This window comes from Daldinia childiae (genome assembly GCF_008694065.1).
Source record: "Daldinia childiae strain JS-1345 chromosome Unknown Scaffold2, whole genome shotgun sequence".
Taxonomy (NCBI): Eukaryota; Fungi; Ascomycota; class Sordariomycetes; order Xylariales; family Hypoxylaceae; genus Daldinia; species Daldinia childiae.
Window position 1 is genome coordinate 1,999,700 of NW_022984643.1, and position 11,355 is coordinate 2,011,054.

At 47.7% G+C, this 11,355-nt stretch overlaps 3 protein-coding genes across 3 annotated transcripts; 1 reads left to right on the forward strand and 2 right to left on the reverse strand.

The window, feature by feature from the left end:
* Positions 1–915: 915 nt before the first annotated feature.
* GL218_01465 (putative PH domain-containing protein C19A8.02) lies at positions 916–5,121 on the reverse strand (the record flags this gene model as incomplete). Its single annotated transcript, XM_033577936.1, has 1 exon — positions 916–5,121. One exon carries the CDS (start codon positions 5,119–5,121, stop codon positions 916–918), a length of 4,206 nt encoding a protein of 1,401 aa, XP_033439507.1.
* Positions 5,122–5,905: 784 nt separating this feature from the next.
* GL218_01466 (uncharacterized protein) lies at positions 5,906–6,797 on the forward strand (the record flags this gene model as incomplete). The annotated part of the gene is made up of 2 exons (XM_033577937.1): positions 5,906–6,064; positions 6,132–6,797. 2 exons carry the CDS (start codon positions 5,906–5,908, stop codon positions 6,795–6,797), a joined length of 825 nt encoding a protein of 274 aa, XP_033439510.1.
* A 237-nt stretch (positions 6,798–7,034) lies between these two features.
* GL218_01467 (Pre-mRNA-splicing factor rse1) lies at positions 7,035–11,059 on the reverse strand (the record flags this gene model as incomplete). Its single annotated transcript, XM_033577938.1, has 4 exons — positions 7,035–7,061; positions 7,125–8,409; positions 8,575–10,654; positions 10,816–11,059. 4 exons carry the CDS (start codon positions 11,057–11,059, stop codon positions 7,035–7,037), a joined length of 3,636 nt encoding a protein of 1,211 aa, XP_033439509.1.
* Positions 11,060–11,355: the final 296 nt, after the last annotated feature.

The following is an 11,355-nucleotide window of genomic DNA, read 5'->3' on the forward strand; positions in this document are numbered from 1 at the left end:
CGATAGCGGGTGTGTCTGCAAGTATGCCTCTTTTCTCTTTTAGCGGAAGTTGTCCGTCGCTAATCAGTAATGATGCCTAAATTAACATGAATATGTTGAATAGAAGACCCGAATAATAAAATATAAGGAAATTACTAGTTACGTATATACGATTTTCAATCCCATCACCAAGTCCAGTAAATCCCCTAAATATCTTTTAACAGTAATAGTATTAACTGCGAATAACGCTTTAATCGGCCGCTGCGGGGGGAGAATGGAATGAAGGGGAGTTAGAATGATGACCTTACGTAATCTCCAAAATTTTCCCTAAACCGGCTTTTGGGATATATTTTACTTTACAAAAGGAACCTTCAAGCTCGGTTAGCTCAGCTGGTTAGAGCGTCGTACTAATATCTCCAACATTGGAAATATCAAGTATATGCGAAGGTCATGAGTTCAATCCTCATACTGAGCACTCATCTTTTTGCATTTTTATTTAAATACCTGCTCACCTACAATGGTAGGTAATAAATACTCTATGCGAATTTTTATTTTATTTTTATTACTTCATCCTAGAACGTGCAGGTAGAAATTTAATAGATTCCAACCAAGCTTAGGTACGGTTTTTTTTTTATCAAACACCCAAAATCACTCGTAAAGCCTATTTTCTATTCAAACCTAATAGCATATCATATATATTATATATTACGCTCACGGGTATTCGTATTTCCAACCTAGACTTCTACTAAACAATCCCAAGTGATGATACCCAGTAATGCTCCCTCCATATAATATGGTACATGCCACTCTTCTCCTCCAATTAACTAAGGTACTTGTTTGTATGCTTGCTCGCCTTGCTCCGTGAGGAGCCTCTATCCACAACCCGCTTCACCTCACTATGTCATCTACTTCCAATTTATTCCTCTCCTTTCTTATCTACAACACCGCCGCAGCCAAGCTCAGGCTTTCCCTCTCCTCGAGCAATGCCTTACGATCCGCCCTGCAACTACCGCAGTATTCCTCATGCCACCTCTGCAAATTTCTTCTTTTCGCTTCGTCTTTATCTTTGTCCTTGGCATCTCCAATATTACTATGCAGAACCTTCTGCGCGATCTCCCCCTTGAGCCTCCCCCCATCCGCCGAGTCGTTCCACGCTGCGAGCACGATTTCCACCTGCTCGCAGCGGTGGTTCTCGTCCAGTAGCCAGTTCTCCCACTCGGCGTGCATCATCTCGCGTTCCACGCTGTTGACCGTGCGCATCGCAACTAGTAAGTCGTGCCGGTACGCGCCTAACTTCTGTCTTGTCTGGCGCAGTCGGCGCGCCGTCGCGCGGCTCGAGCTCCATGATAACGATGACCCCGCGTACTCGTACGGCGCGTCCGCGTCGCTGCTGTTAGCGATGGACTGGAATGTCGAGTAGCAGTAGCTGTCCTGCGGCCACGCGGGGAGGGCCCTGGAGCTTCTCGCCGCTTCGTCTAGGTCCGCTATGTAGATTGCTTTGCTCATCACGATGTTCGGGCTCACGCCGACTCGGTTCATGAAGCTGGCCGCGCGCCGTTCGGACCACCATGTTGAGGTGCTTTGGGATGAAATTACTACATTCGTAATAATGCTAAACCCGAGCAAGGCTAGGATAAGCCGCTCTGCTGATACTATATCCCATAACTTCTTTATAGCTGCAAACGTCCACATCATCAGCGACGATGCAACACTGTCGGCGAAGGACCTAATGGTTTCTAACAGCATCGAACCCAACGTGCGCGGGTTGATTTGCGGCTTTCTCGACGTGCCGCTGTCTCCAGGCGTGAAGACTACAACCTGTGTTTGTAGGCCTATATGTCCGTAGACCTGGATAGCCCTCTTTGTGCGGCTGTGATGCCCAAGTTTTCGCACTTGATCCGTCGCAACTTCAGCGATATCTTCGGCATCTTGGCTAGCGTCGTCAAGCGCTTGCCGTTCGACTAGGTTCTTGGCAAGAGCTGGTGGTTTTGACCACACCACCTTCGTAAAGATGGCGAGCTTACATTTTGACTTGGCGATATGAGTGATGACAATCTTGGTGACCAACTTAAAACTATGTGCGTGAGGTAGATGCCAAGGGCTTTTAACATGCGTAACCACGTATGTGACATGGTCGCTGAACAATTCGATTGTTTGCTCATCAGTGACTTCTTCGGCCCTTGACCGACCTAACCTCGTAGTATAGTTGACGCTAAACCGAAATTGCCTATGCATATTTCCCGCCTCGTTTAATTTCCAAGGGCCTTGAGCGATATGTTGGGCCCTTCGCTCAAAGTAGAGCTTAGGAAAGACGAAGCTCTTATCTCCGAACAAGACGTGGAAGCATGCTTTAGCGCTAATCTCGAAGTTCCGCTCGGCAACCTTCTTCTGCATATCTTCGGGCTCGTAGATTACTGGATGGGTTGGGAGCTGGAACTTAGGAAGAGTCTTTCTTGCACCTCTGCGTCGAGAGTTGTAAGCGGAGTCGTGATACCGGGGACTGATAGCTCTACCACCGGCAGTACCATCATCGATAGGAGTATGCTCTGAAATTTCTTCCCAACTATCCACGCTGGGACTTCTTCTGTCCGTTTCTTCCTTCTCCAAACTGATGAGCGCTCTGATGAGCTCAGGCAGGTCCATGGGCTCTTCAGCTTGCAGGTCGTCAACGAGAAGGTTCAGACGCGCGTGTAAGAGATCAAGATCTTCGAGGAATATTTTTATTGTTATTCGGGTGTATCCAATGTCGTCAGTACCCTGATTCAAATGAAGAAAAATAAAATCGCAATCCCTGCCGGGAGCAGCTGTTACTTCTGTAATGGTGTCGAGGTTAATGGTATACGTTATGACGAAGCCCATTTGATGGCCGTAGAAGTACATATTATCTGGAGTAACGTAGATTCGCCCGTTGCCAGCCATCTGGGGCACGTCACGGTCAGCTTCCGAAGTGCTAGTCCAAGAAGCTCTGAAGACTAAGACTAGCTTTTCATCTAATGGTACGCTCGGGAAAAGTAGCCTGAACTGTGCTGAGTTGGTCTTCAGTTCTATGGGATAATCAGGAGAGAAAGTCTCCGGCAGTGATTTTTCTGGAGCGGGTAAGACGATCTTTGGATGGCTTATCTTAGCATCCATGCTAATAGCCTTCTTATGTGACGAAACCGGGCTTCTGAACTCTTCACCCTCGCCGAGTGTAGTCATCTTAATCGAGGGCGAGTTTGGACCAAATGGATCGTCGATATCCTTGTCGGTTCGGGGGATCTTTGGCGAGTACTCATGACCCCAGGTATTGCTTCCCCAATAATTAGCTACTATCGCTGTCGGCAAGGTATGCCATGCATTCGTATTCAGTACTCTGTCGCCGCTATACACAACAGCCGTCTTACTAAGATGGGTCGTTGCCGGTGGCTTCGCTAGTGTCGGAGGTGCAAGACTACCAGGTTGCGATTCGGGACCCGGTAAGACGAGTCCTGGTTGCTGTTGTTTGGAGGCGGTGGGAGGATAACCTGGTAGTAGACCGTGACTGGCGGATATTAGACTAGCTATACCCCCTGTCGGCGCTGGTGATGACAATGGCCCTGTATCCATGCTTGAGGTGAAAGTAGCTTTCCGATGAAGATCGAGCTTCTGCATTATCCTGGCTGCGTGTTCTCGACCGCTCTCCCCTTCCTCACGGGCTAGCGACGTCACTGACCGCTTTGGGGGAGCTGTTGTGATATCAAAGCTTGGCCGGGGTACTAGTCCAACCTCAGGAGCTGGTAGAGTTCCAGATCGCTCGGCACCTGCCCCATCATCAATCTGGGCATCCAAAGATTTGGCCGAGAATTCCGGAAGCGAAGGTGGTGTAATAGAGAAGGCTGGATCAACACCACCTGGAAGAGACGAGCTATCCCTAGTAACGCTTGCTTCGAAAGCCCTCTTCTTTGCGACTTCGAAAACCTCGAGCCACTCTATTAATTGAGCTTGCGTCTCGGCTTGGAGTAGTAGTGTCTGGTTCTTGGTTTTCACCTCAAAGCAGAACCGACGTTCCTCTCCCACGGCGGGCTTCGCATTGCATAGAAGGACACCGATCTCGTCGCCTTGCAAGACACCCTGAGGGCTGTTTACGAGCCAGCCAAAGATACCTTCTCGGCAGTAATACCATCTTCGAATCCAGTTCGTTCGAGATGGCTTTCCTGTTATAGTCCGTAGGAACAGCCAGCCTTGTTTTTCCATTATCGCAGCGGACTGGTCGGCCGTAGAGACGTTCATAGGCCCCCTAGATCCTAGGAATGGCACGGTCGATGCGCTATAGTCGTCAATCTCTCGTGACGGTTTAAATGCTGCTAGAGTAGTCTCTCCAATATCGCGCCGCGATATCTGTAGTTCGCGTTTAAAAACGGGCTCTGATAGTTCCATCTCCTTTGACCATCCTCTCACGCGATCCATCTCGTGACCATATTTCCCAAAGCTTCCTGCAGCGTCTCGGGACCTCTTCATATCGCGCCAGAGGTCGCAAGATATTCGCACGAGTAGCTTGTCAAGATTAAGGCGGAATTGAGGCGCGAAGAAGCAGAAGTCCATGGATGCCTTCAGATAAGCCTTACGAGTCTCGTATACGGAAAAGGCGTCTTCTCGCAGCGAAGAGGGTTCCTTCGTCTTAGACTGACTTACGTACCGAGCCAAAGTAGTATCAAAGACCTTCTGTGTTTGTTCTAAAGCTCTTCTGGCCTCCTTGAAATTTCGTAAATCGCTTTGGAGAAATGCTCGAATCGGCTCGACCGACATCGTGTCCATTTTCCTAGCAGCATTCAAGACTTGCACCCACCACTCCCTCGATCCCTCACTGAACCTTTTAAGTGCCAGTGCGGCATAGTCGTTATCGACCACATTGATATTTGGGGGCGGAATGATCTTGCTCAAATAGTTATTTATGGTTTCCTCCACGCCGAGCAACTCGTGGGATAGTTTAGCTGTCGTCCTAACATAGCCTTCTAACCATCGTTCTATCGCATCTACTTGTTCGGCAAAATATAGAGCAGAAGCTCGGAATGAAGGGGAATCGAGTCCGGCTTCGTGGAGGATAACAGGAACCGATGGGCTCGGAGGTTTGGGAGGAGGAGGAGGTGCCACAGAGGATGGCGCTGTGATGGCAGCAGTGGCCATTTTGACTAAAGCTCCGAGCGAAGGTTAAGGACCGTGTACTACTATTGCATTTGAAGCTATCGATGTATGATGTATTACTTAAATATCGTTTACCGTTTATGTTGTGTACAACTTCGGACGATTCGTAAGGGAAGGAAACTAATCGATAGTTTCAGGTCCTCGTTGATCTAAAGCTGCATAGGGGATGCGCCTTTGTCGCTTAACTGACGTTTGCCGCTCAATTGTTATATAATGGGCTTTACAGGATGGCCCTCGTGGCTAATTTATCCCTTCGATTTCGAGAACATCTACTTTGTAGACAATGCCATATTTAGGTAGCTTTAAGGGGTGACATAAATCAATTTGGTAGGCAACATGATTAATGACCATTAAAGAACAGTTCTTGGGTCACAGAGCGCTACTTACCGCTGACATCAGAAACGTTAAGGTGGATTTGAACCAGTCAATTTACCTTTCCTAGGAGGTAGGTAGCGTACCTAAGCGTTAAACCCCACCCGAGCTAGAGCCTTTTAATCTCCGACTTACTTCGTACATATTTATTTTTATCGATAAGCAGAACGTCATACGCGGAAAGGCACCTGCTCCTTATCACTGGCCTATCACTGGCACGCCACCTTCGCATCTTAGCACGAGTAATGAAGCATTTGACCTTTCATATGTACATGTATCAAAAGTCATAATTATTACATCGAGTATCACATCTAGCATCCCTTAAAATACTCTCGTATACCTACCTAACCTAGGTAGTATTATATTATAACTATTATTACTCAATTTAGGCATCATGACTTTCGCAAAACCTATTACAACCTCTGTCGAGTCTTGCTGCACCTGCGCAACTCTCCTTTGCGACATTCCACGATATAACGAATCGGAGAAGCCTCTACCAAAAGATCGTCTGTTAGAGTGTTGCCAAAGGGTAATATGTGGCAACTGTCGTAGTGTGCGTTGATCCCATCTCTCTACCTTGTAAGTCCGACATTTCTAGATAAACTGACCATCGCGAGTAGAATAATCCTCGCTTTAATACTTATTGTCCCTATTGTCAAATTTCGTTAATAGACACAAAACTCCCGCCAGGTCTAAAAGACCCTCCTTCATACGAATCTTCAGTCGCAACTGGTTCATCAAAAAACACATTAGCTGCACCACCGCCCTATGCGCCGTCCGCAACACAAGAAATCCCAACCCAATTAGACGAGAAGTCCCTCTCTTTTAGTTCTTCCGACAAGCCGGTAGAAGATATTCTACACTTCTTAAACCATGAGCATGATACTATTTCTTCTCTTTCTCTCCGATACGGTGTCCCTGCATCGGTTCTTAGGCGCGCCAATAATATCACAAGTGATCACCTAATTCTAGGGCGACGGACTGTACTCATACCTGGAGAGTACTATAAGGGTGGCGTGAGCTTGTCACCACGACCTATTGAGGGTGAAGAAGAAGAGGCGCGAAAATCTAAGATCCGGCGGTGGATGGTGACGTGTAAGGTCCATGAATACGACGTTGCCGTCCTTTACTTGGAGCAGGCCGACTATGATCTCGAAATGGCAACCGAAGCCTTCTTCGCCGATGAAGAGTGGGAACAGACACACCCAGTTGAGGCAGCGGGAAGAGGTAAAGGGATTGCAAGACCAGCCAATAGGACCTCGTATTGGAGGGGGCGTAGAGGATAGATAAATAAAGGTAAATATGGCTTGTATTTAAATTTTTGGTGCTTCTGGATTATATAGGGATAAGTTTTATACACAACCTCGTGCCCTTCAGGGTACTAGGAGCAAGTTTGTAGGTTTAAATGGATATACTAACCATTTAATTGAGTGTTCCGCTATCCGGATTCGAGAAATTCATTTCGTAAATACAGTGTGCTCCTTATTACTCCAGGCGCCATTGCATTGCCCAGCCTTCCCTTATCAAAATGCCGACCGAGTTCGTACGTCCTAGTTAAGTGTAAGCTTGGGTATTCAATTCAAGGTTAGAAGGGTTTAGTGGATTTCACTTACGGATAACTTTCTCTCGATCTCTCGGACCGAACGATCCAGCTCTCCTGCAATCATTTGCTTCTTATCATTAGGGAGCAACGTGAATCTTTCACATAGGTCGCCATCAATAACGCCTTTGACGGGAGCATAGTAACCCCTGTATATAAGGTGATCTCTTCCGGCAAGAGGTGGGTCCTCACTTCGCATGTGCGATTCAAGGCTCTGGAAGAAATCCGCATCCTCTCGACTAACAAAAGGGATAAATACGCCAATAGTCCCTTGTATCCCGCTCCAGAGAAGTACATCTTGTCCACCCACCACCAGATTGGTCTTGCTTATACTAGTAGGCACATCCTGCGTGTAGAAGTGGGCCATGAGACTCAAGCGGTGGTTCACGCCATGCAAATATTCCCTGGCATGCTGTAGATGCGCACCGGTTCCGTCTTCGTCGGCCTCTTCACTTGCTTTTTGTGGACATCGTACAATCCAGATGTTTCCGAATTTATCTCCACCAGCAACTGACTCATAATCTACCATAGCTGTACAGTTTGTCCAGCGTGGTATTGTGTCGTCAGCAAACGGTATCAGTTTATTACTCTCGTATTTGTATACGACGTACGTCACTCCTTGCTGAACGTCACCGACGATAATACGACTGCCTTGAGTTTGTAGGGAGACAATGAGCTGCGGTGCAACCTCAGCCTGCGCTTTTCGAAGAAGTTGGCGAAGCCCAAGGTCGTAGGCACGAAGGGTTTTGCCAATTCCTGCCAGCAGTCGACCTTGGAATTGCACCAGTGCCATGGGTGGCTCTTCTACCTTGGTCTTATGAATGAATTCGATCTCTTTGCCGTTGTCACGGAATCTGTAGACATGTATATACCCTGCGCTAAACTGACGGGGACTGACAATTAAGTCTTTCCCAGTACCAACCACGAGGAACGTCTCGTTGTCCTGACTCGCAAATGATACTGTTGCCATGCTAACGGCAGCTTCGTTCTCAGTTAATTCTAGCGTTTGCAGAACTCGCTTCTCCGTTAACGGATCCACGACACTAATACAAGACGCCCATCTGCCACGGCCTCTGGGATATCCGAACTCCTCGGGTGGCAGTACGGCGGCGTCGCCATTGACGACACCAGGGTCAGCCAGGAGTTGGGCACGTAGCTCAGGTGGCAACGTGTTATTGTCAGATTCGATAGTATAGAAATAGGGCTGATCGGGGTGTTTAGCGAGACGTCTTGGGGTATAGGTAAGTGGTATCGATTGTTGTAGTAGAGTGTCCCCCAACCTGTCGATAGAAAATATTCTACTACCGTTAGCATCTTACATATTTTCCTAGATCTCATATTTGGGTAGGAAATTTATGAAGTTCAGTAGGAACAATTGGTATGCGTAAAAACCTCATCGCCGAGGCATCGGATCCAGTTTCTCATCATTCTTCATCTTGAATAGAATATGAAAAATCACTTACTTAAGATTTTGGCCCTGAATGCCCACCATGCCTTCTTCGCACTGCTCGCTACTGAAATTCCATCCCCATTCCAGATCGCTGTAATCTAGAGGGGTCATCATAAAACCCTTTGTGATTGGGTCCGAGTAGCCCAACCAAGTTCTCGAGCTGAGAGCTAGGACACAGGTACGGCCTTGAACTGAGGTCTGGAAGAGTCGTACAGCTTTAGGCCCAAGGAATTTCTGACGGGTATCAGTCAATTCTCCAGTCACCTCATCTAGAACCGTCCGTAAATAGACACCCGAATGCAAGCCAATGTGCAGGTATAAGGTTGAACCGCCTGATGCCGAGTCCTCCATAGACATTATAGAAAGCGAGGACGGGGCAGCGGTCAGCGCCTGCACAGATTTGCTCTCGAGGGTGGACTCCAGGTCCAGACTAAGGATTCGGACGGTGCAGTCATCACACCCAACAGCAAGGAATGAACTTCGCAAACGACCTTCGGGAACCTCGCCCAAACTTAGGCAGGTAACAGTCCCGAACATCTCTTTCTTTTCGTCATATTCAGCCAAGGACCCATCATCAGCCATCTCGAAATAGACAATTTCACCCGAGCTTAATGCAACAGCAACCTGTCGCTCATTAGTGGAAGCAGCAACAATTGATCGATGTTGCGGCGCTTCCCATTCATTCACTCGCCCTCGAACGATATGCCGGATACCTTTGGGATGTACCTGAACGAGGCCGTCATCGCCAAGTTGCTGGACGGCCAACGTTGAAACGGTCGAGAGGAAACCGGTATCGGTTACCTCCTCTACAGTCTCGCCAATGCTAAGCACCAAAGTACCGTTACTAAACGAGAGGACAATGTAAGCATCGTATTGGTCGTCTCTGTTAAGCTTGGTAGTCCAAACAGCAGATGGAACACCTGGAAGCTCCGAGGCTACGATTTCATTGACCTCTAGACCATGCTTTAGAGTCCTAAACGTGCTCCGCGCACCATTTCCGCAGATAGAGTAAATTTGTGGTGCATCATCACCAGTCAAGTTGGCTACCTTGCAATCAACAAGGGGATTCATTGAATCGATACTCTCAACCAGACTTAGATTTTCAGCCGGCCTAGGGTAGAAATAGGCGGGATTGTATGATGCCTGTGGGTCTGTCGGGAAGGCGTCGCTGGTGAACTCCAACTCATCATCATCATCGCCTAGCTTTTCGAACTGGTAGAAGTGGTGGTTCCCGAATTCGCTAGCAACAAACAAGAAACCGCTTTTCAGAATGCAGAGGTTTGTAGAGACCGGGACGGTGTCGAAATACTTAATTTTGAGCCTTCGTACTTCTCCAGTTGCATTACCATCATCATCTTCCGCCATGTCAATAGTAACCTTGAAAAGGTCACCATCCTCCGTTTGTAGGAGAAAAAAGAATGCGCCTGCATTTCCCTTTAGTTTGTGCATGACACCGGAGACGATTGAACGCTTTCGTTGAGGATCTTCTGTTGCGCCTTTTCTTCTGGGAATCGGCACACGAAATGCTTCCTGGTTAGAGTGCCTATATGTGACATTCTCTTCCCCACAGACTAGAACACCACTAGGTCCGTCATTACCGCCGGGAACTTGGAACAGTATAGACGCAGTAGGATCAACTGGTTCGTGCCATTTTCTGACAACATGATTTAACCCTAGGTCTAGTTCGTAGTAGACTAACTGCGTCTCGACCTCAGTGAGAGCTTGGCCTGAAGGGTCTTGGTCTGCTTCAGAGTAATCAACCTCCAACGCTGCAAATACTGGGTTGGCGTAACCGACATCTAAAGCGACCATCGAGAGCACAATCGTTCCCGGCTTGTGCGCCTCTAAGGGCGAAGAAATAGTAAGCTCTGCCTGAGCATTTCGGTTCAGGACATAGACCAACTTGTTCTTTTCGATCGACGCGATGAGACAGGCACGTCCCTTGGGATCACAGGCTAGATACTGTCCAGGAACGACCCGACGCACACCAGACTTTCCAAAAGTTTCGAGCTTCTGTTGCTTGAAACGATTGTGTTGAGGGATATACTCGATTATTGCAATGCGTCCCGAATCAGTGGCAAGTATTATGTAGTCTGTGAGGAGAAAGGTTAGCAAAGCTCTAGCCAAACAAGAATTCCTCGAGGGTCGAGATACCGCACCATATGTCGAGGCGGCAATTCGAATGTTTCTATCGACCCAGCTTCAAAAATCACTAAGTGAAGCCTCACAAGTAAGGGGCGGATATAAGACTTACCCTTATTACTTCCCGCCAAGCGAAAGGCAGCAATGGACCTGATGATGCCAAAAACGTCGTGAGACAGAAGGGTAACAACCTTTCCTTGGGATGGTTCGGGACGTAGTAGCGTGAGTCGCGATCCTGAGGCTGTGATGATTTGTTGCTCTTTGGTGCCAGAGAATTGACCGAGAATAGCTTGAGTAATTGTGGTGGGAGGCTGGATAGTCAAAGAGTAAAGAAACATATTAGAAGTAGTCGCCATCTTCGCAGGAGATGCGCAGAAAGCCTGCGCGACTCTTCTAATCTCTCTATCTCCTCTTGGTTATAGTATGAAGCTGATTTAGACAACTAAGTTACCTCCTGTAAAGGAAGCTCCAAAGTTTTTCTTTGAAGTTGATGGAGCTTCAATCAAGCTGAAGAACTTGATTGGAGGCACTAAGTAATATTCAGTTCGCCAATAAGTTGACCCGTTTGTTAAATGGAGCTCTTGCTCTTGTGGGTCTTAAGACGGATTAATCGGATTAACCTTTATCCACGTGGCTCACTGCACGGGCATAT